At 37.6% G+C, this 24,792-nt stretch overlaps 1 protein-coding gene across 6 annotated transcripts in view; it reads left to right on the top strand.

Moving 5' to 3' along the window:
• ANKS1B (ankyrin repeat and sterile alpha motif domain containing 1B) overlaps positions 1–24,792 on the top strand; it is a 1,246,961-nt gene that overhangs the window by 194,283 nt on the left and 1,027,886 nt on the right. For all 6 annotated transcript variants that reach the window (XM_032170973.2, XM_032170979.2, XM_032170972.2 and 3 more), the window contains exons 5-7: positions 16,244–16,319; positions 18,450–18,551; positions 22,595–22,708. In XM_032170973.2, the coding sequence (XP_032026864.1) occupies positions 16,244–16,319; positions 18,450–18,551; positions 22,595–22,708 (292 nt within the window). The remainder of the gene's footprint in view (positions 1–16,243; positions 16,320–18,449; positions 18,552–22,594; positions 22,709–24,792) is intronic.

Raw genomic sequence — 24,792 nt, 5'->3', positions numbered from 1 at the left:
ATTTATTGAGAGTTTTTAGCATGAAGGGTTGTTGAATTTTGTCAAAGGCCTTTTCTGCATCTATTGAGATAATCATGTGGTTTTTGTCTTTGGTTCTGTTTATATGCTGGATTACATGTATTGATTTGCATATGTTGAACCAGCCTTGCATCCCAGGGATGAAGCCCACTTGATCATGGTGGATAAGCTTTTTGATGTGCTGCTGGATTCGGTTTGCCGGTATTTTATTGAGGATTTTTGCATCAATGTTCATCAAGGATATTGGTCTAAAATTCTCTTTTTTGGTTGTGTCTCTGCCTGGCTTTGGTATCAGGATGATGCTGGCCTCATAAAATGAGTTAGGGACGATTCCCTCTTTTTTATTGATTGGAATAGTTTCAGAAGGAATGGTACCAGTTCCTCCTTGTACCTCTGGTAGAATTTGGCTGTGAATCCATCTGGTCCTGGACTGTTTTTGGTTGGTAAGCTATTGATTATTGCCACAATTTCAGAGCCTGTTATTGGTCTATGCAGAGATTCAACTTCTTCCTGGTTTAGTCTTGGGAGGCTGTATGTGTCAAGGAATTTATCCATTTCTTCTAGATTTTCTAGTTTATTTGTGTAGAGGTGTTTGTAGTATTCTCTGATGGTAGTTTGTATTTCTGTGGGATCGGTGGTGATATCCCCTTTATCATTTTTTATTGTGTCTATTTGATGCATCTCTCTTTTCTTCTTTATTAGTCTTGCTAGCGGTCTATCAATTTTGTTGATCTTTTCAAAGAACCAGCTCCTGGATTCATTAGTTTTTTGAAGAGTTTTTTGTGTCTCTATTTCCTTCAGTTCTGCTCTGATTTTAGTTATTTCTTGCCTTCTGCTAGCTGTTGAATGTGTTTGCTCTTTCTTTTCTAGTTCTTTTAATTGTGATGTTAGGGTGTCAATTTTGGATCTTTCCTGCTTTCTCTTGTGGGCATTTAGCACTATAAATTTCCCTCTACACACTGCTTTGAATGTGTCCCAGAGATTCTGGTATGTTGTGTCTTTGTTCTCATTGGTTTCAAAGTACATCTTTATTTCTGCCTTCATTTGGTTATGTACCCAGCAGTCATTCAGGAGCAGGTTGTTCAGTTTCCATGTAGTTGAGCGGTTTTGAGTGAGTTTCTTAATCCTGAGTTCTAGTTTGATTGCACTGTGGTCTGAGAGACAGTTTGTTATAATTTCTGTTCTTTTACATTTGCTGAGGAGAGCTTTACTTCCAACTATGTGGTCAATTTTGGAATAGGTGTGGTGTGGTGCTGAAAAAAATGTATATTCTGTTGATTTGGGGTGGAGAGTTCTGTAGATGTCTATTAGGTCCGCTTGGTGCAGAGCTGAGTTCAATTCCTGGGTATCCTTGTTAACTTTCTGTCTCGTTGATCTGTCTAATGTTGACAGTGGGGTGTTAAAGTCTCCCATTATTATTGTGTGGGAGTCTAAGTCTCTTTGTAGGTCACTCAGGACTTGCTTTATGAATCTGGGTGCTCCTGTATTGGGTTCATATATATTTAGGATAGTTAGCTCTTATTGTTGAATTGATCCCTTTACCATTATGTAAATGGCCTTCTTTGTCTCTTTTGATCTTTGTTGGTTTAAAATCTGTTTTATCAGAGACTAGGATTGCAACCCCTGCCTTTTTTTGTTTTCCATTTGCTTGGTAGATCTTCCTCCATCCTTTTATTTTGAGCCCATGTGTGTCTCTGCACGTGAGATGGGTTTCCAGAATACAGCACACTGATGAGTCTTGACTCTTTATCCAATTTTCCAGTCTGTGTCTTTTAATTGCAGCATTTAGTCCATTTACATTTGAAGTTAATATTGTTATGTGTGAATTTGATCCTGTCATTATGATGTTAGCTGGTTATTTTGCTCATTAGTTGATGCAGTTTCTTCCTAGCCTCGATGGTCTTTACAATTTGACATAATTTTGCAGTGACTGGTACTGCTCGTTCCTTTCCATGTTTAGTGCTTCCTTCAACAGGTCTTTTAGGGCAGGCCTGGTGGTGACAAAATCTCTCAGCATTTGCTTGTCTGTAAAGGATTTTATTTCTCCTTCACTTATGAAGCTTAGGCTGGCTGGATATGAGATTCTGGGTTGAAAATTCTTTTCTTTAAGAATGTTGAATATCGGCCCCCACTCTCTTCTGGCTTGTAGAGTTTCTGCCGAGAGATCCGCTGTTAGTGTGATGGGCTTCCCTTTGTGGGTAACCCGACCTTTCTCTCTGGCTGTCCTTAACATTTGTTCCTTCATTTCAACTTTGGTGAATCTGACAATTATGTGTCTTGGAGTTGCTCTTCTCAAGGAGTATCTTTGTGGCGTTCTCTGTATTTCCTGAATCTGAATGTTGGCCTGCCTTGCTAGATTGGGGAAGTGCTCCTGGATAATATCCTGCAGAGTGTTTTTCAGCTTGGTTCCATTCTCCCCGTCACTTTCAGGTACACCAATCAGACGTAGATTTGGTCTTTTCACATAGTCCCGTATTTCTTGGAGGCTTTGTTCGTTTCTTTGTATTCTTTTTTCTCTAAACTTCCCTTCTCGCTTCATTTCATTCATTTCATCTTCCATCACTGATTCCCTTTCTTCCAGTTGATCGCGTCGGCTCCTGAGGCTTCTGCATTCTTCACGTAGTTCTGGAGCCTTGGCTTTCAGCTCCATCAGCTCCTTTAAGCACTTCTCTGTATTGGTTATTCTAGTTATACATTCGTCTAAATTTTTTTTGAAGTTTTTAACTTCTTTGCCTTTGGTTTGAATTTCCTCCTGTAGCTCGGAGTAGTTTGATCGTCTGAAGCCTTCTTCTCTCAACTCGTCAAAGTCATTCTCCGGCCAGCTTTGTTCTATTGCTGGTGAGGAACTGCGTTCCCTTGGAGGAGGAGAGGCACTCTGCTTTTTAGAATTTCCAGTTTTTCTGCTCTGTTTTTTCCCCATCTTTGTAGTTTTATCTACTTTTGATCTTTAATGATGGTGATGTACAGATGGGTTTTTGGTGTGGGTGTCCTTTCTGTTTGTTAGTTTTCCTTCTAACAGACAGGACCCTCAGCTGTAGGTCTGTTGGAGTTTGCTAGAGGTCCACTCCAGACCCAGTTTGTCTGGGTATCAGCAGCGGAGGCTGCAGAACAGCAGATTTTTGTGAACTGCGAATGCTGCTGCCTCATTGATCCTCTGGAAGTTTTGTCTCAGAGGAGTACCCGGCTGTGTGAGTTGTCAGTCTGCCCCTACTTGGAGGTGCCTCCCAGTTAGGCTGCTCAGGGGTCAGGGGTCAGGGACCCACTTGAGGAGGCAGTCTGCCCGTTCTCAGATCTCTAGCTGCGTGCTGGGAGAACCACTACTCTCTTCAAAGCTGTTAGGCAGGGACATTTATGTCTGCAGAGGTTACTGCTGTCTTTTTGTTTGTCTGTGCCCTGCCCCCAGAGGTGCAGCCTACAGAGGCAGGCAGTCCTCTTTGAGCTGTGGTGGGCTCCACCCAGTTCAAGCTTCCTGGCTGCTTTGTTTACCTAAGCAAGCCTGGGCAATGGTGGGCACCCCTCCCCCAGCCTTGCTGCCACCTTGCAGTTTGATCTCAGACTGCTGTGCTAGCAATCAGCAAGACTCCGTGGGCAAAGGACCCTCTGAGCCAGGTGTGGGATATAATCTCTTGGTGTGCCATTTTTTAAGCCCATTGGAAAAGCGCAGTATTAGGGTGGGAGTGACCTGATTTTCCAGGTGCTGTCTGTCACTCCTTTCTTTGACTAGGAAAGGGAACTCCCTGACCCCTTGTGCTTCCCGAGTGAGGCAATGCCTCGCCCTGCTTTGGCTCGTGCACGGTGCGCTGCACCCACTGTCCTGTGTCCACTGTCTGGCACTCCCTAGTGAGATGAACCCAGTACCTCAGATGGAAATGCAGAAATCACCTGTCTTCTGCGTCGCTCACGCTGGGAGCTGTAGACCGGAGCTGTTCCTATTCGGCCATCTTGCCTCCCTCCCTCGACTTTATTATTTTTGTTGAGAAGTCAGCTATTGATCTAATTATTATTTCTTTTTAGGCAATTTTTTCCCTCAGAGTGTTTTAAAGTTATTATCTTAGCAGTTTTGTAGTTTTACTTTGATATGTCCAGGATGTATTCTTTTCATTTATCTTGCTTGCTGGTCCTGGAACTTAGTGTCTTATCAATTATGTAAAGTTCTTAGCCACTGACTATTATTTACCTCTATCTGCTTCTTCTAAAACTGATTAGACATATGTTGAATCCTCTTATTTTATTCTATCTTTCATATTTTCCATCTCTTATTTCTTTTTTACCTTCTTTGCTTATTTGTTTCTGTAATCATTTAAAAATTTTAAATGTAAAATTTTTGTGGGTACATAGTAGGTCTATATATTTATGGGGTTCACGAGATGTTTTGGTACACGTATGCTATGTACAATAATCACATCATGGAAAATTGAGTATCCATCCCTTCAAGCATTTATCTTTTGTGTTACAATTATATTATTTTATCTTTAAATGTACAATTGAATTATTATTGATTATAGTGCCCCTATTGTGCTATCAAATACTAGGTCTTATTCATTCTTTCTATTTTTTGTACGCTTTAACCATCCCCACCTCCCTCTAACCCCTGTGCCCCCACTACCCTTCCCAGCCTCTGGTAACCACCCTTCTTTATCTCTATGAGTTCAATTGTTTTGATTTTTAGATCTCACAAATAACTGAGAACATGTGATGTCTGTCTTTCTGAGCCTGGCTTATTTCACTTAGTATAATGATCTCCAGTTTCATCCATGTTGTTGCAAATGACAGAATCTTATTCTTTTTTTGTGGCTGTATAGTACTCCAAGAAAATTTTGTGTGTGTGTGTGTGTGTGTGTCACATTTTCTTTATCCTTTCATCTGTTGATGGACGCTTAAGTTGCTTCCAAATCTTGTTTATTGTGAACAGTGCCACAACAAACATGAGATTGTAAATATCTCTTCAAAATACCGATTTCCTTTCTTTGGGGTAGATATCCAGCAGTGGGATTGCTGGATCATTTGGTAGCTCTATTTTTAGTTTCTTGAGGAACCTCCAAACTGTTCTTCATAGTAGTTTTATTAATTCACATTCCCACCTACCATATATGAGGATTCCCATGTTTTCCCATCCTCACCAGCATTTGTTATTGCTTAACATTTGGATAAAAGCCATTTTAACTGGGGTTAGGTGACATTTCATTGTAGTTTTGATTTGCATTTCTCTGATGATCAATGATGCTGAGCACCTTTTCATATACCTGTTTGCCATTTGTGTGTCTTCTTTTGAGAAATGTCTATTCAAATGTTTTGCCAATATTTTAATTGGATTATTAGATGTTTTCCTATAAAGTTTTTTTGTTCATTATATATTCTGGTTATTAATCTCTTGTCAGATGAGTAGTTTGCAAATATTTTCTCCTATTCTGTGGGTTGTCTCTTCACTTTGTTGATTGTTTCTTTTGCTGTGCAGAAGCTTTTTAACTTGATATGATCCCATTTGTCCATTTTTGCTTTGGTTGTTTGTGCTTGTGGGGTATTACTCAAGAAATCTTTGCCGAGACCAATATCCTAGAGATTTTTCTCAAAGTTTTTTGGTAGTAGTTTCAGAGTTTGAAGTCTTAGATTCAAATCTTTAATCCATTTTGATTTGATTTTTGTATATTGTGAGAGATAGGAATCTAGTTTCATTGTTCTGCATATGGATATTTAGTTTTACCAGCACCATTTACTGAAGATTGTCTTTTCACCAGTGTATGTTCTTGGCTCTTTTGTCAAAAATGAGTTCACTGTAGGTGTGTAGATTTGCTTCTAGGTTTTCTATTTTGTTCCATTGGTCTATGTGTCTGATTTTATGTCAGTACCATTCTGATTTGGTTACTGTAGCTTTGTAGTATAATTTGAAGTCAGGTAATGTTATTCGTTCAGTTTTATTCTTTTTGCTCAGGTTTGCTTTGGCTATTCTGGGTATTTGGTGATTCTGTATAAATTTTGGGATTGGTTTTCCATTTCTGTGAAAAATGTCACTGGTATGTTGATAGGTATTGCATTGAATCTGTAGATTGCTTTGGTTAGTATGGACATTTTAACAATATTGATTCTTTCAATTCATGAGCATGGAATATCTTTCCATTTTTGGTGTCCTCTTCAATTTCTTTCATCAGTATTTTACAGTTTTCATTGTAGAGATTTTTCACTTCTTTGGTTAATTCCTAGGTATTTAGTTTTATGTGTGGCTACTGTAAATAGGATTTTTAAAATTTTCTTTTTCACATTGTTTACTGTTGGCATATAGAAATGCTGCTGATTTTTGTATGTTGATTTTGTATCCTGCAACGTTGCTACATTTGTTTATCAGTTCTAATAGTTTTTCAGTGGAGTCTTTAGGTTTTTCCAAATATAAGATTGTATTATGTGCAAACAAGGATAATTTGACTTCTTCCTTTCCAATTTGGATGCCCTTTATATCTTTCTCTTGTTTAATTGCTCTAGCTAGGACTTCCAGTTCTATTTTGAGTAACAGTGGTGAAAGTGGGTATTCTTGTTGTATTCCAGGTCTTAGAGGAAAGGCTTTTGGTTTTCCCCCATTCAGTGTGATACTAGCTGTGAGTCTGTCATATATGGATTTTATTACATTGAGGTGTTTTGGCTATTTTTTTAAAATCAGGAAGGGATGTTGGACTTCATCAAATATGTTTTCAGCATTAGTTGAAATGATCATGTTTTTTGTCCTTCATTCTGTTGATACAGGGTATCACATTGATTGATTTGCATATGTTGAACCATCCTTGCATCACAGGGATAAATCCTACTTTGTTGCTGAATTTGGTTTGTTGGAGTTTTGTTGAGGATTTTTACATTAATAGTAATCAGAGATATTGGCCTATAGTTTTCTTTTTTTGATGTGTCTTGGGGTTTAGTATCAGATTAATACTGGCCTTGTAGAATGGGTTTGTAAGTATTCTGTCTTCTTCTATTTTTCAGAACAGTTTGAATAGGATTGGTGTTAGTTTTTTAAATGTTTGGTAGAATTCATCAGCAAAGTCATCGGTTCTGCACATTTCTTTACTGGGAGACGTTTTATTATGGCTTCAATCTTGTTCCTTGTTATTGGTCTGTTTGGGCTTTGGAATTCTTAATGGTTCAATTTTAGTAGGTTGTATGTATCTAGGAATTTATCCATTTCTTCTAGATTTTTCAATTTATTGGTATTTAGTTGTTCATATCAGCCACTCATGATCCTTTGAATTTCTGTGATATTAGTTGTAATGTCTCCTTTCTCATTTCTGATTTCATTTATTTGGGTCTTTTCTCTTGTCTTAGTCTGGCTAAAGGTTTGTCAATTGTGTTTTTCTTTTCAAAACAATAACTTTTTTTTATTGATCTGTTGTCTTTTTTTAATCATTTCAAATTCATTTATGTCTGCTCTGATCCTTATTATTTCTTTTCTTCTCTTAATTTTGCATTCAGCTTGCTCTTGCTTTTTAAATTCTTTAAGATGTATCATTAGATTATTTATTTTAAGTTTTTCTTCCTTTTTGATGTAGGCACTGATGGCTATAAAGTTTCCTCTTAGTACTGCTTTTGCTGTGTCCCATAGGTTTTGGTATGCTGTGTTTCCATGATCTTATTTCAAGGAATTTTTAAATTTTCTTTCTAATTTCTTCATTGACCCACTTATTCAGGAGCATATTGTTTAATTTTCGTCTGTTTGTGTAGTTTCCAAAATTTCTCTTGTTATTGATTTCTAGTTTTATTCCATTGTGGTCAGGGATGATGCTTGATATGTTTTCATTTTTTAAAAATGTTTAAAAATTTGTTTTGTGACCTAACATGTGGTCTGTCCTTGAAAATGATCCATGTGCTAAGGAGAATAATGTGTATTTTGCAGCCATCAGATAAAATGTTCCATTTTTTCTAAAGTGCAGATTAAGACCAATGTTTATTTGTTGATTTTCTGTCCGAAAGATCTATCCAATGCTGAAAGTGGGGAGTTGAAGTCTCCAGCTATTATTGTATTTAGGTCTATCTTTCCCTTTAGCACTAATAATATTTGCTTTATATATCTGGGTACTCCAGTGTTTGGTGCATATATATTTACAATTGTAATATCCTCTTGCTGAATTGACCCCTTTGTCATTATATAATGACCTTCTTTGTCTTTTCCTACAATTTTTGTCTTAAAATCTATTTTGCCTAATATAAGCATAGCTACTCCTGTGATTTTTTGGTTTCTGTTTACATGGAATATCTTTTTACATCCATTTATTTTTAATCTGTGTGTATCGTTATAGGTAACACGTGCTTCCTGTAGGCATCAGATCATTGGGTTTTGTTTTTTATCTATTCAGCCACTCTATGTCTTTTGATTGGAGAGTTTACTCCATATACATTTAATGTTGTTGTTGATAAGTAAGGACTTACTCCTGTCATTTTGTTATTTTTCTCTCTCTCTCTTTTTTTGGCAGTCTACTCTTCCTTTTTTCCTTTCTTCCTGTCTTCCTTTTAGTGAAGGTGATTTTTTCTGGCAGTAGGCTTTAATTTCATGCTTTTTAATTTTTTTGTGTACCCGTTATATGTTTTTTTATTTGAAGCTACCATGAGGCTTGCAAATACTACCTTATAACCTGTTACTTTAAACTGATGACAACACTGATTGCATAAACAAACACACAAAAAGAAAATTAATAAAAACTATACAGTTTAACTTTGTCACCCAACTTTTTAACTTTTTGTTGTTTCTCTTTATGTCTTATTTCATTCTCTGTGTCTTGAAAATTCATTGTAGTCATTATTATTTTTTGGTTCATTGTTTAATGTTTCTACTTAAGATAAAAGTAGTTTCCACACCATAATTACAGTGTTATTCTGGATTTTCTGTGGGCTATTACCAGTGAGTTTTGCACCTTCAAATGATTTCTTATTGCTTATTGATGTCCTTTTCTTTCAGATTGAAGAACTCCCTTCAGCATTTCTTGTAAGACAGGTCTGGTGTTGATGAAATCCCTCAGATTTTGCTCGTCTGGGAAGGTCTTTATTTCTCTTTCATGCTTGAAGGATATTTTTGCCAGATATATCATTTTAGGGTAAAAGTTTTCTTCCTTCAGCACTTTAAATATGTCATGCCACTCTCTCCTGACCTGTAAGATTTCCATTGAAAAGTCTGCTGCCAGATATATTGGAGCTCCATTCTGTGTTATTTATTTTCTCTTACTGCTTTTAGGATTATTTATTTATCTTTGACCTTTGGGAGTTTGATTCTTAAATGCCTTGAAGTAGCCTTCTTTGGGTTAAATCTGCTTGGTGCTCTATAACCTTCTTGTCTTTGAACGTTAATATCTTTCTCTAGGTTTGGGAAGTTCTCCAATATTATCCCTTTGAATAAACCTTCTACCCCTAACTATTTCTCAACCTCCTCTTTAAGGCCAGTAACTTTTAGATTTGCCCTCTTGAGACTGTTGTCTAGATCTTGAAAGCAGGTTTCATTGCTTTTTATTCTTTTTTTTTTATTTTGTCTTCTCAGTGTGTTTTCAGACGAGATTGGGCGCATTTGGGGTAGTATGGCCATAGACTCTCAGTGTGTTTTTGAATACCTGTCTTCAAGCTCATTAATTTTTTCTTCTTGACTAATTCTGCTCTTAAGAGACTCTAATGCATTCTTCATTACATCAATTGCAATTTTCAACTCTAGAACTTTTGCTTGATTCTTTTTAATTATTTCAATCTCTTTGTTAAATTTATCTGATAGAATTCTGAATTCCTTCTCTGTGTTATCTTGAATTTCTTTGAGTTTCCTCAAAACAGCTATTTTAAATTCTCTGTCTGAAAGATCATGTATCTATTTTTTTTTCCAGGACTCGTCCCTGGTGCCTTATGTAGTTCATTTGGTGAGGTCATGTTTTCTTGGATGGTCTTGATGCTTGTAGATATTCATCAGTGTTTGGGCATTGAAGAGTTAGAAATTGACTGTAGTCTTCACAGTCTGGGCCTGTTTGTATCTGTCCTTCTTAGGAAGACTTTCCAGGCATTTGAAGGGACTTGGGCCCCAAACCCACTAACATTGTGGTTTTTGCAGACTCATAGAGGTACTGCCTTGGATAAGATCTGGAAGAATTCTATGTATTACTAGGCAGAGACTCTTCTTTCTCCTTTCTCTCAAAGAAACAGAGTCTGTCTTTCTGTGCTGAGCCACCTGTACCTGGGGGTGTGGTGATGCAAACATCCCTTTGGAAACCACCACTGGGATTGCGTTGGGTCAGACCTGAAGCCAGCTCAGCACTGTATCCTAATCTTCAGGGCAGTGAGCTCCCCCAGACCCTGGGCATGTCCAGAGTAGCTGTCTGGAAGCCAAGGATGAGAGTCAAAAACCTTAGCAGTTTACCTGATGTTCTAATTTACTGCAGCAAAGTTGGCACTCACACTTCATTACAAAGTCCTTCTTACTCTTTCTTCCCTTTTCCACAGGCAGAGGAGCCTCTCCCTGTGGCCACCACCACTTCTGGTCCCCGAGGGTTCTTCTAGGTCACTGCCAATGTTTACTTAAAGCCCAAGGGCTCTTTTGTCAGCTTATGGTGAGTCCTGCCAGGCCTCAGACTCACCCTGTAGGGCAGTAGGCTCCCCTCTGGTCCAGGACAGATTCAGAAATGTTGTCCAAGAGCCTAGGCCTGGACTCAGAGACCCCATGTGCCTGCTTGTTTTTTCCTACTGTGGCCAAAGTGATACCTTAGGTGCAAGGCAAAGGCCTCTTTATTTTTCCCTCTGCTGTTTTCAAACAGAAGAAGTTGTTCACCAAAGCCACCACCGCTGGGACTGTGCTGGATGACCCTTGAAGCCAGCATTTCTCAGACCACAAGGCCCATGGTGTACTCCCGGTTATTGCTGCTGCTTATTTAGGCTCCATGGCTGGGGAGGCTTCACAATGGCTGGGGAGGCCACACAATCATGGTGGAAGGTGAAGGAGGAGCAAAGTCACGTCTTACATGGTGGCAGGCAAGAGGAAGTGCTGAGCCAAAGGGGGAAAAGCTCCTTATAAAACCATTAGATCTTGTGAGAACTCACTCACTATCGTGAGAACAGCATGAGGGTAACTGCCCCCATGAGTAAATTACCTCCCAGCAGGTCCCTCCCATGACACATGAAGATTATGGGAACTAAAATTCAAGATGAGATTTGGGTGAGGACATAGCCAAACCCTATCAATTATGTACTTAAAAAATTCTATCATCCAGTTTAATACCCCTTCAGTAGCTATTTATATGTTATTAAGCCATTGATTTTAAATATTATATTTTCTATTTCTAGAATGCTATTTGATTCATTTTCACATTTGGTCAATTTTGATAATTATTCTTTTGTTCTAGTTCTTTCATCTTATTTATCACATATGTATTATATTCTATACCTGACCATTTCAATATGTGAAATTTTTGTGAGTTTCATTCTTTTGTATTTTTATTTACTAATCCTTGTTCATGGTGGGATGTTTCCTTTCACATTCAGTAATTTATAATTTTGAATTTGTATTTCTTAGAGCTTCATCTGCTGGAATATTTGGAGGCCTGAGTTGAAAGTGTACTTTTACAGAGGGGATTTATATCTGCTTTTAATCTAAGCATTTATATCTGCCTGTATTACTAGAACCCCAGGACCACTTTATTCTACATTTTGGATGAGGATCTGGAGTTCATAGAGATTGTATAATTTTGCCTTAAACTTACCATATGAGTGTAGAATTGTGGTTAGGCATTCTTAGGGGGATTTACTTTTTTCACTCTATCTACAACCAAGACCTAGTTAGACATCCTTTCCCCTTCTGTGCAATGTGTTGTTGTTGTTGTTTTAATTTTTACTGAGGATGTTCTTTAGAAGTTTTAGAGTTTTGCAGGGGTCCCTCATTTAAGCTTTCAGCTTGCTTAGACTTCAGACTGTCTTCTGCCTCACTGCCACTCATACCTTGAATGGCTGGTTAAAGTCCAGGCACTAGTCTAGCATGGGTTGACAGACTCCCCGAAACAAATACTTGTTCCAAAGCTAACCCCCTGGGGTTCATACTTTCTGTCCTCCCCTTTCCCTCAGGCTGTGGGGAATTCTATTTCTTTCCCCTCTCAATCCTGAATTAAAATATTCTTTGGTTTGTTTTCAGAATGAACTGAAGTATGCTATATCAGGAAGGATTTTTCTGAAATCAAGTCCAAAATTTTGGAAAAGTGTAAGGGAATCAAATTAGTAATCAGAAATCTGGTTGAAAAACAGCATGAGAATGAGCAAAATTAGATTATTTCAAGAAATATTTTTAAGGAAGGGAAAAAATAAAATGTTAATGCCCTACATTGAAATATTTTCTTAAGAGCCGAATCAGTTTCCAGTTTCTCATTTCCTTCAAAATTGTGCTGTATATTTATAAACTATTTTTTTGTTTCCATTTTTTTCAGTATCTACATATCATGCCAGTCAGATTATAATTCAAGGGCATTTCAATCATTCCATCTTGAAGATACAGTCAGATCACATTGATATTCAGTGTTCCTCAAGCCTGCTTAATAATGTACTTATCTACTTTAGATTGGGTTAATTATATAATAGACTTTTATTAAAGAGTTTTGGCCAGGCTCAGTGGCTCATGCCTGTGATCCCAGCACTTTGGGAGGCTGACGTGGGTGGATCATTTGAGATTAGGAGTTCAAGACCAGCCTGGTCAACACGGTGAAACCCCCTCTCTACTAAACATACAAAAATTAGCTGGGCGTGGTGGTGCATGCCTTAATCTCAGCTACTTGGGAAGCTGAGGCAGGAGAATCGCTTGCACCCGGGAGACGGAGGTTGCAGTGAGCTGAGATCATGCCACAGCACTCCAGCCTGGGCAAGAGAGCAAGACTCCATCTCAAAAAAGAAAAAAAGAAAAGTAAGAGTTTTTACATTGTATGTTATTTTATAGTGATATTTCTACTTCAGGTTGAGATTAGAATCCCACATTAGAGATCACATTTAGTATAGGGCAACAAAATTGCTACCTTGACACTATTCAATTGAAAACACACACGAACACACACACACACACACACACACACGACCTACTGATACTTGTTAGATTCTTGAGAGAAGAAGAAAATGAAAAAAAAAAAAAAAAAGAACTAACATTTGTGTAGCTCAAAAAAGCATCATCTTTGGCATCTTCCTCGAGCTTCCTCAAGGCAGAATCAATCTTATCCTGCACTACTCACAAATTGTCCTAGTTTTTCATCCTGTGTTCTTCCCTCCCTCCACTTTTTGCCCTCGAAAGAATTTCTAAACATCTGTATTTTCAAAGTGCTTTGCTAGGCATTGGGGATACAATGGTGAAAAAATAGATGTGGCCTACATTTCCACTGAACTTACAGTTTATTATGGGAACTAGACAATTACATAAAATTATAATGTGGTATATGAGTGCCGTGATAAGGAAAATATAGATTGATGTGGAACATCCAGGAAAAACACTAAACTTCAGGGGTCAGGGATGTCTTTATAAATGCAATTATTTTAAGCTAAGATTCGAGATATAGTACATGTTCATGGTTCGTAAAGCATACTCTTTAGACCTACAGAATCACAGGGGAATTTGTTAGAAAGGGAAATTCTACGGCCTAATCTCAGGCGACTGAATCAGAAACTCTGGGGATGGGGCCCAGAAATATGTTTTTAAAACAGTTTCTCCAGGTGGTTCTTATTCATGCTGAAAATTAACTAGTGGTATATCTAGATGGCTAGATTAAGAGTGCTAGGAGTTAGATCCTGCCAGGCAGAGAGACCAGCCTTGGAGACCCCCTGTGGAAGAAAGCAATATGAAATGATTATGAAAGTGTTCAGGGGCCAGACGCGGTGGCTCACGCCTGTAATCCCAGCACTTTGGGAGGCCAAGACGGGCGGATGACGAGGTCAGGAGATGGAGACCATCCTGGCTAACATGGTGAAACCCCGCCTCTACTAAAAATACAAAAAAATTAGCTGGGCGTGGTGGCGGGAGCCTGTAGTCCCAGCTTCTCGGGAGGCTGAGACAGGAGAATGGCGTGAACCCTGGAGGCAGAGCTTGCAGTGAGCTGAGATTGTGCCACTGCACTCCAGCCTAGGCGACAGAGCGAGACTCCATCTCAAAAAAAAAAAAAAAAAAAAAAAAAAAAGAGTTCAGTATGCCTGGAGCATAGGGTATGAGGTTTGGAAGAGGGTTGTGATGGGCAAAGGATGGGACGGAGAGAAAAGCAGGGAGAAAAGATCATTTGGGTTTCTGAAGCTATATTAAATTTTTTTTTGCTTTTTAATTTATTTTTCTTTTTAATTGCATGTCATAATTGTACATATTGAGGGGTACAGAGTGATATTTCGATACATGAAATATAGTATGTAATGATAGAGTAATTAGCATATCTATTACCTCAAACATTTGCCATTTATTTGTGTTGGGAACATTCAAAAATCCTCTCTTCCAGTATTTGAAAATACATAATCAATTATTGTTAACTGTCATCACCCTACTAAAGAATACTGGAACTTCTTTCTCCTATATAGCTGTAATTGTGTAGTCATTCACCAACTTCTCCCTATCCTCCTCTCCCTGCTCCCCTGCCCAGCCTCTCATAACCATAATGTTACTCTCTACTTCTATGGGTCCAACTTTTTTAGCTCACGCATATGTGAGAACATGTGGTATTTATCTTTCTGTGCCTGACTTATTTCACTTAACATAATATTCTCCAGGCTCATCCATGTTGCTGTGAATGACAAGATTTTATTCTTTTTTATGGCTACATTAAATTGTTTAGATTTCATTTATCATAAATATTTACAGACAGCCCCCAACTTACAATGATTTAATTTAACAATTTCTCGGCTTTAAAATGGTGTGAAACTGTCGCATTTTTGATATGCTTCAAATTTTGAATCTTGATCTTTTCCCAGGCTAGCAATATGCAGTATATGAGATAGTCAATGCTTTATCATAAAATAGGCTTTGTGTTAAATGATTTTGCCCAACTCTAGGTTAATGTAAGTGTTCTGAGCATATTTAAAGTAGGCTAGTCTAGGCTATGATGTTTGGTAGGTTACGTGTGTTTAAATGCATTTTCTTTTCTTTTTTTTTGCGATGGATTCTCACTCTGTCACCCAGGCTGGAGTGCAGTGGTGTGATCTCGGCTCACTGCAACCTCCACCTTCCTGGTTCAAGCAATTCCCCTGTCTCAGCCTCCTGAGTAGCTGGGATTACAGGTGCATGCCACCACGCCTGGCTAATTTTTTTGTATTTTTAGTAGAGACGGGGTTTCACCATGTTGGTCAGACTGGTCCTGAACTCCTGGCCTCAGGCAATCCACCTACCTTGGCCTCCCAAAGTGCTGGGCTTACAAGCATGAGCCACTGCGCCTGGCCTAAATGCATTTTCAACTGAAGGGATACTCAGTTTATGGTGGCTTTATCAGGAGGTAACCCTATTGCAAGTCAAGGAGCATCTGTGTGTATACATCTGTCTCTTCAAATAGAATGTGAATATATGAGGGCCAGGATGATATTTCCATACCTCAGAATATCCTTCAGCTACTCTTGGCCTGTAATTGGTGTTTAATAAATGCATGCTGATTGAATGAGCTTCTTGCATAGTCACAAAAGCCTTGTGAGGTGGGCATTACTTCTCTTATTTTATACTTAAGGAGAGCTAAAGCTAAGAGAAGGTGACATACTCACATAACAAAGTCAAATGGCTATTTATTTATTTATTTTTGAGACGGAGTCTCACTCTGTCACCCAGGTTGGAGTGCAGTGGCATGATCTTGGCTCACTGCAACCTTTGCTTCCTGAGTTCAAGCGATTCTCCTGCCTCAGCTTCATGAGTATCTGGGATTACAGGCACGTACCACCACGTGTGGCTAATTTTTGTATTTTTAGTAGAGATGGGGTTTCACCATGTTGGCCAGGCTGGTCTCGAACTCCTGACCTCAGGTGATCCATCTGCCTCAGCCTCCCAAAGTGCTGGGATTACAGGCGTGAGCTACTGCACCTGGCCCAAATTTCTATTTAGAAGTAGAGGTGTTTTACAATCCCCAAGCCGATGGATTTTGCTTTTAGAGTCTCTTCTTTATTCCACATTACCTTTCTGTTAGGGAGGGCTGAGATTACAGCAAATATGTATGAATATATTAAAATGTGAGCATTTTATTTTAACCTGTAAGCATTCCAAATGCAACCATGCTTTCTTTTTTCTTACTTTTTTTTTTTCCAGACAGAAAAGGGGAGTGCACTTCATGAAGCAGCTTTGTTTGGAAAGGTGGATGTTGTACGAGTTCTGTTAGAAACAGGTAACTATTGTGATTCTGCATGGAGCTTATCCTGACAGATACCATTTCTATTTTGGGAATAGACAAAGGAAAATGACACAGTTTTCTTCACAAATCACCCTCTTGCCTTTACTCTAAAATGCAGATCTGTATTCATATTATGTAGAACTGAGTTTCAGTATTTAGATAACATTGATATCAATGTGCAACTTCTTTTATGCAATAGATGTTTTAAGTACAAACCTCTTAGTTATTACAATTTTATGCATTTAAGTACTTTAGAGATGAACTACCAAAAGAAAAAGGAAATTTCTGCCTTCTGTAAGAGAGAGGAATTGATCCTTGAGAAATTGTCACAATTGCTTGATTTATTGAAGAACATAATAGTTTTTCTATGTTTTATATTGTGAACTACGGTAAACAGAGATTTGAGTTCCCTCTCTTTAAGGTAAATTGTCTTTCTAGTTAGTTCATTAACTGAGTAGCTATTGTTAGTAGGCTACAGAAACTTATTTTAAAGGGAACCTTTTAAAGGGAGTGCTTTGAAGGAACAATAAAGGTGGATTATTTATTTTCATATGTACATTCTGATTGAGATGAAATGAAACTAGAATTGCGGTCAGATTTGTTTTAAAGATCAAAAGGCATGGGTACAAATTCATGCTTGCAAACAACTGATGGAAATTTTTCATGTTATGGACTGTAGTGTGTTTATTTGCCTCTGTAAAAATAAATGAAAAACATTGGCAGACTATTGTAATGTGATTGTATTTGTACACAATTTAACAAAGTTAAAATTTCATTTATATTTAACTTTGTCATGCAGTATGGTGATATAACAAATGATTTGAGGAAACCACCTAAATATTAATATGTGCTTGTTACACATTCCTATGCAAATTTAAACATGTATTTAATAATCTTACAGTGAACTAACATTGGGGACCAGATCCTGTAAACTGGCTTTTTTTTTTTTTTTTGCAATTATGTGTTTGGAAAATTCATAAATTTTTTAGGGCAGTGAAAGCTATTTGCTATGTTAAAATAAGTTCTTTCTTACAATATATATTTCCACAACTAAAATAATAACAGGTGTTTTAGTTACACACTTCAATAAGTTTGCTCGTCAGGTGGATGATGAGTGTGACTGACAAATATAATCTTGCCTAAATAAATATCATAGAGTATTTGACCTTGTATTTGGATAAATTCTATGTGGACAACAGTTCAACGTAATCATGCTTTTTCAACTTTGTGAATATTCAAGTGTTCTAAGACTGTTCTTACTTACATGGTACATGATTATAATTTACTAAATATTTTTACCATGTTATACAGAGAATATAAATCACATGACCATTATACTTTAGGAATTCACATTCTAAATCAATAATATTTTTCAGTGTGATAGTGTGCTGTTGAGTTAAGTAGTTATAACCCAAAAATAACATAGGGTCTGCCGGGTGTGGTGGCTCATGCGTGTAATCTCAGCACTTTGGAAGGCCAAGGCAGGCAGATCACGAGGTCAGGATATCGAGACTATCCTGGCTAACACAGTGAAACCCCGTCTCTACTAAAAATACAAAAAAAAAATTAGTTGGGCATGGTGATGGGCACCTGTAGTCCCAGCTACTCGGGAGGCTGAGGCAGGAGAATGGCGTGAACCTGGGAAGTGGAGCTTGCAGTGAGCCTCGGGAGGCTGAGGCAGGAGAATGGTGTGAACCTGGGAAGCGGAGCTTGCAGTGAGCCGAGATCACGCCACTGCACTCCAGCCTGGGTGACAGAGTGAGACTCCGTCTCAAAAAAAAAAAAAAAAAAGATATCATAGGGTACTGAAAAACAATCTTAAGCACTGGGTCAGTGCCCTTTAAGAGTTAATTCATGATCGAGAATGTTCCTAATCTTTTCTTTGGTAGCAATAGGCCCCTGCCTTCTTTCTTGCTAAAATCTTGTGTGTGTGTGTGTGTGTGTGTGTGTGCTTTGCATGTGTGTGTGTGCTTTGCATGTGTGTGTGTGTAGAACTTAATTTTTTAAAAATCACTTGCAGTGCTTGGTCTGTATATGTTTGAAATTACAGCAGTTAGATACTGATAGTATCTTTTGAGGACACTTCAGTGGTGTATATCTAGCGAGTTTTTCTTTTTCTTTCAGGAATTGATGCCAACATAAAGGATAGCTTAGGTAGAACTGTCTTGGACATTCTGAAAGAACATCCATCTCAGAAATCTCTCCAGATTGCAACACTCTTACAAGGTAAACAGTATTGAATGATGGATGAGTTTGCCTTAAAGTTAAGATGAGATTAAAACTGTTATAGTTTTCTTTTGGATTTTGAGTTAGTGTTTACTTTTGAACAAACTTATTAGTTTTATTTTTTTCTAGTAGACTTTTAAACTAAATAATAATACCTTTTAATGTTTTATTTTTGTTTTTCAACTACTCAGTAAGTATTTTAAAGAAGTTAAGGTATTTATTTACTCATTTGATAATATAAATATTTTTAAAATTCATATTTATGTAGTAAATATGTAGTTATGAGCCAGAAGTTAATAAGGCTATAAAGTAGTGATTAGGTGTTATCTCACGTTTGAATAATACTTTCAGCATTTTCAGGGATTTGCTACTACTTTGGTTTCTATGACCCTATGAAGTAACATAAGTCAGATATTATTTTACTTTTGCACGTAAGGGAAACTGAGGCTCTGAGAGATTTGATTTGTTCAAATTCATGTATCTTAAGTGGCAGAGCTTGTATCTAAATGTTAGATTATCAATGATAACAAAAATTGTATTTAGCCAAAAGAATACAGATTATTTCCTTCCTAATCCAATGGTATAAAATAACTCAGTCTTACCAGCCTTAGTTTTTGGTAAAAGTCATTTAAGTGCATTTGTTGTTAGTGGCAGTCATTAGCTCTGTTGACAGTTTGACAACTGTCTAGGTACGACTTTTGTTAATTTGCAGCTTGCATACTTCTCCACTTGAACTAAAACTTTTATAACAAAATTATACTTAAATGCTTTCTCTTCCTGTTTGGTGATTAGGACTGACATGTAGCATGTTACTTAAAAACCCCAGATGTTTTTTTCTCCTTTAGCTCCTACCCTGTTCAGCAGTGATTATCTCCTACACTTGTTATGGATTGGCTGCAAGTATAATAGAGGAGGGTGGTGAGATAGGTTTTATTAGGTGTCAGTTGGGAAGCTGAAGAACAGCATTGTTTTGCAGGGAGATAAATGAATTAAAACCAAGTCAGGCAGGGAACATGTAGATACAATAGTCAACAAAGGCCAAGGAGGAGTAAAAAGAATAGATGCACCATATGCGGCCATTATGCTCTCTTCTCTGTTTCCAAAATATTTCAGAGAAGTTCACGCCGCTACAATTTTCTTATCAATAAAGAAGTTAATCGCAAGTCAAATGCATGCAGAGATGAATCAGAGAAAAATCCAGTCATAGCCTTTTATATAAATTAAAATTAAAATTAAATTGAATAAAAGCTAAAAAATAAGAGTGGCACATACTATTTTTTATCAGTCTTCTCCCTCTATGCACTTTGTATTTCATGTTGGACTTTTGACTCACTGAATTTTTTTTTTTTTTTGAGAGGAAGTTTCACTCTTGTTGCCCAGGCTGGAGTGCAGCGGTGCGATCTTGGCTCACTGCAACTTCTGCCTCCCGGGTTCAAGTGATTCAACTGCCTCAGTCTCCCAAGTAGCTGGGATTATAGGCACTTGCCACCATGTCTGGCTACTTTTTGTATTTTTAGTAGAGAGGGGGTTTTACCATGTTGTCCTGTCTGGTCTCGAACTCCTGAACTCAGGTGATCCAGCCACCTTGGCCTCTTAAAGTGCTGGGATTACAGGCATGAGCCACAGCACCCAGCCTCTCACTGAACATTTTTTTTCTTTTTGAGAGGGAGTCTCACTCTGTCGCCCAGTCTGGAGTGTAGTGGCGTCCTCTGGGCTCACTGCAAGCTCCACCTCCCGGGTTCACGCCATTCTCCTGCCTTAGCCTCCCTAGTAGCTGGGATTACAGGCATGAGCTACCGTGCCCGGCTGCCTCTCGCTGAAACTGAAGCACAGGCTGGGTGCGGTGGCTCACGCCTGTAATCCCAGCACTTTGGGAGGCCGAGGTGGGCGGATCACGAGGTCTAGACCATCCTGGCTAACATGGTGAAACCCCATCTCTACTAAAAATACAAAAACTTAGCCAGGCGCGGTGGTGGGCGCCTGTAGTCCCAGCTACTTGGGAGGCTGAGGCAGGAGAATGGCGTGAACCCGGAAGGCGGAGGTTGCAGTGAGCCGAGATCGCACCACTGCACTCCAGCCTAAGCAACACAGTGAGACTCCATCTCAAAAAAAAAAAACAAAAAACAAACAAACAAAAAAAACCGAAGCATGTGTGTAATATGTCTTTTGGGAAAAGCAAAATAAATGTCACCCACTAGAAAATGCGGTGGGACATAATCGTGGACTTTTTAAAAACATACTGCATTGGTTTATCTAAGATGAAATGTTATATGGGAGTAACTATCTTTGCTCTCCTAAATGGTCAAGATTAATTAGGTATGTTAATTTGTGATAGGGCATACAGGACATCTTTGAAGTTCTCTAATTACTGGCAAATTTCAGAATGTGAACACATCATCTCCGTTCTTTGCATTCCTGGATTTCCCTGGTAGAAATTATTTGAATGGTATGAGGACATACTTGTTTGGCATGAGAGTACAAATTTTCTTTATTAGATTTTAAGAAAAAGGTTCTTGAACAAAGAAGTATAAGCAAATGATCTGTATGAAAAGGGATCTGTTCATTTAATCTTTATACAGAGGCTACAAACTAGCCACTTGTGGGCTGAACTCTTTGGCAGATAGCACACATGCTTTGTTTATATCACATATTTTGAGCCCACATTGTGTTTCCATAAAAATTGAATTAGCAGTTAACATTTAAAAATCTAGAATTTGGCCGGGCGCGGTGGCTCACGCCTGTAATTCCAGCACTTTGGGAGGCCGAGGTGGGCGGATTACGAGGTCAGGAGTTTGAGACCAGCCTGGCGAACATGGTGCAACCCCGTCTCTACTAAAAATAAAAAAAAATGAGCCGGGTGTGGTGGCACGTGTCTGTAGTCTCAGCTACTTCGAGGGGCTGAGGCAGGAGAATTATTTGAACCTGGGAGGCAGAGGTTGCAGGGAGTCAAGATTGCACCACTGCACTCCAGCCTGGGCGACAGAGTGAGACTCCATCTCAAACAACCAACCAACCAACCAGCAAGAAACAAAAAAACCCCTAGAATTTTACCTCAAACTCTGGGGTTTTGGTTTCTCTAAAAGAAGTTTTATTTCAAGGATGAACTTTAGATTGGTCATTTGTTCTCTGGTTAAACATGGTCTGTGAGGCTGAATATTGGTTACCATTTATTTCTACATTCAGATGCTGTTTTCTTTATGATTAAGAGAAAAGTGAGATGTTTTCTTGTCTTATATTTATCTGGCTTTGCCACCTATTAGCTGAGTGAACATGGACAAGTTAATAATACTCCTTCTTTACTTGTAATCTTTAAAATTTAGATAGTGCATGTGTCATAGTTTTATAAGGATTAGATGAGTTAATTTATACAAAACACTTAGAACAATGCTGGGTCCATAGTAAGCAATATTTAAGTTTAAGCTGCTATTCCTAATATTATATCTGTATCAAAACTGGAAAAGTGAAAAATAGGCTGAGTACAGGACATTACTTCAAGAATAATGGCACTGAACATTATTTCTTTGTGGAAATAAAGTTAATATGCAAATTATGCTTCTCTTACAAGATTACAGCACCATTTTGAAATGAACTTATTCCATTTCATTCATTTATGTTACCTGGCTGGTTGTGGTATCCATCTGAATTTGACATTCCTGTTTTGGGGATTAAATCTATTCAAAGCATCTTTCAGACAGTTTAAAATCTTCAGATGGAAAATAAGGAGACCAAGGAGTTTATTGTATCTTCAACAGGTGAATTTATTTGTAAGGAAAGAATGTTTTAAGTTTAGGTTTTAGAAGAAAGGGGTTCAAGAGTTTCTCCCAAATAATCCAGTGTCTTTTTTTAATTAAAACTTTAAGTAAATAGCTCATCGTGGAGTTCTTTTGATATGTTTGGTTTTTTGAAGTTCTTTTGAAAACTTGGGATATATTTAGGATATGAGAAAATAAATGAAAAACTGATCACCAGAAGTAAAACATAAAATGTATTGATTTTAGAATAAATGAATTCAAGTATGTAATCTCAAAAATGTATACACACAGAGTATTTAGAAGGCATGGGAAGATCTACAGTCCTCGAAGAGCCTGTACAGGAAGATGCAACACAAGAAACACGCATTTCATCTCCTGTTGAGTCTCCTTCCCAAAAGACCAAAAGTGAGTACCTAATTATAAAGCCCTGGAAACTATACTAGACTTGTATGTACAGTTGTGAAAATTTCAAGTCTAATAGGTTATATCCTATACTCTATATTTCATCCATTTATAAGAGCTCCTATTACTGATTAGGGCTTCTCAGCCCTGAGATACAGTAGTGAGCAAAGCAGAAAACTATCCCTGCTGTAATGAAGTTTATCTGGAGTATATATTTCTTAAATGTGTTTTTTTCTTAAGTGTGTTTTTCACCAGCTTTATTGAGTATACTTGGCAAATAAAAATTGTATATATTTACAGTGTGCAACTTGATATATACTTTGTGGAATAATTGCCAAAATCAAGCTAATTAACATAGCCATCATCTCACATAGTATTTTTGTTTTTTTTTTTTTGGAAAGAACACTTAAGATCAACTCTCTTAGCAAGTTTCAGGTGTACAATAGAATATTATTAACTGTACTCACCATGATGTATTTTAAATCTCCAGAGTTTATTAATCCCCCATAACTGAACCTTTGTACCCTTTGATCAACACTTTCCCATCTCCTCCACTCCCCAGCCCCTGGCATTCACCATTCTACTCTCTGTTTTATGACTTTGACTTTTTTTAGATTCCACATGTGAGATCATGCAGTATTTGTCTTTCTGTCCCTGGTTCATCTCACTTAGCATAATGTCCTCTAGGTTCATCCATGTTGTTACAAATGGCAGGATCTCCTTCTTTTTTAAGGCTGAATAATAGTCCATTGTTTGTGTAGTGTGTATATAAATGTATACACACATTGCATTTTCTTTATCCATTCATCTGACATGGATACTTCAGTTGTTTTCATGTCTTGGCTGTTCTGAAGAATGCTGCAATGAACAGAAGGGTGCAGATATCTCTCCAAGATACCGGTTTCATTTCCTTTGAATAAGCACCCCAAAGTGGGATTACTGAATCATATGGTAATTCTATTTTTACTTTTTTGAGGAATCTCCATACTGCTTTCCATAGTGCTTTTACCATTTTACATTCCCACTGACAGCATACAGGGTTTCCTTTCTCCACATCCTCAGAAACACCTCCTATCTTTTGTCTTTTTGAGAATAGCCATTCTAATAGATGGGAGGTGATACCCCATTGTGGCTTTGATTTACATTTGCCTGATTATTAGTGATATTGAGCACCTTTTCATATACCTTGGGTCGTTTATGTGCCTTTTTTGAAGAAATGTCTATTCGAGTCCTTAGCCCATTTTAAAATTTGGTTATTTGTGTTTTTGCTATTGAGTTATGTGAATTCCTTATGTATTTTGCGTATTAACCCCTTACCAGATCTATGGTTTGCAAATATTTTCTCCCATTCCTTAAGTTATCTTTGTAGTGTGTTGATTGTTTCATTTGCAGTGCAGAAGCTTTTTAGTTTGATCCAATCCTACGTGTTCATTTTTGCTTTTGTTCATATCCAAGAAATCATTGTCCAAACCAATATCAAGTTTTTTCCCTATGTTTTCTTCTAGGAGTTTCATATTTTCAGGTCTTAATGTTCCAGTCTTTATACCATTTGCGTTGATTTTTACATAGGAGATGAGATAAGGGTCATATTTCATTCTTTTGCATGTGGATATCCCCTTTCCCAACACTATTTATTGAAGAGACCATCTTTTCCACATTTTGTGTTCTTCGAACCCTTGTGAAGAGCTACAGTAATCAAAACAGTATGATACAGGCATGGAAACAGACATATATACCAATAAAACAGAATACAGTCCAGAAATAAATCCATGCATCTATAGTCAGCTGATGTTAAATATGTTTTTATGTCAGAATAAAAATATTAAAATCTGGATTGTAACTGCTGGAAATTTTTTTCAGAATAAATTACAGGTATAAGGTACCTTTCTGAGACTGTTTAAAAATGTGCATATTTTCATGTAATCTACAAAATCTTCATGTTTGACAGATGATGCATATTATTTATCTGTTTCTTTTGTGTTTTTACTTTATATCATATACCATAATTCTTAAGGTACTGATTACCTATGTTATTATTTGTTTAAATAACTTGTACTATTTCTGTTTATTGAACCTAGGAAGAAGTT

Source organism: Hylobates moloch, unplaced genomic scaffold, assembly GCF_009828535.3.
Source record: "Hylobates moloch isolate HMO894 unplaced genomic scaffold, HMol_V3 SCAFFOLD_12, whole genome shotgun sequence".
Lineage (NCBI taxonomy): Eukaryota > Metazoa > Chordata > Mammalia > Primates > Hylobatidae > Hylobates > Hylobates moloch.
This window is presented reverse-complemented; position numbering and strand designations above follow the sequence as displayed.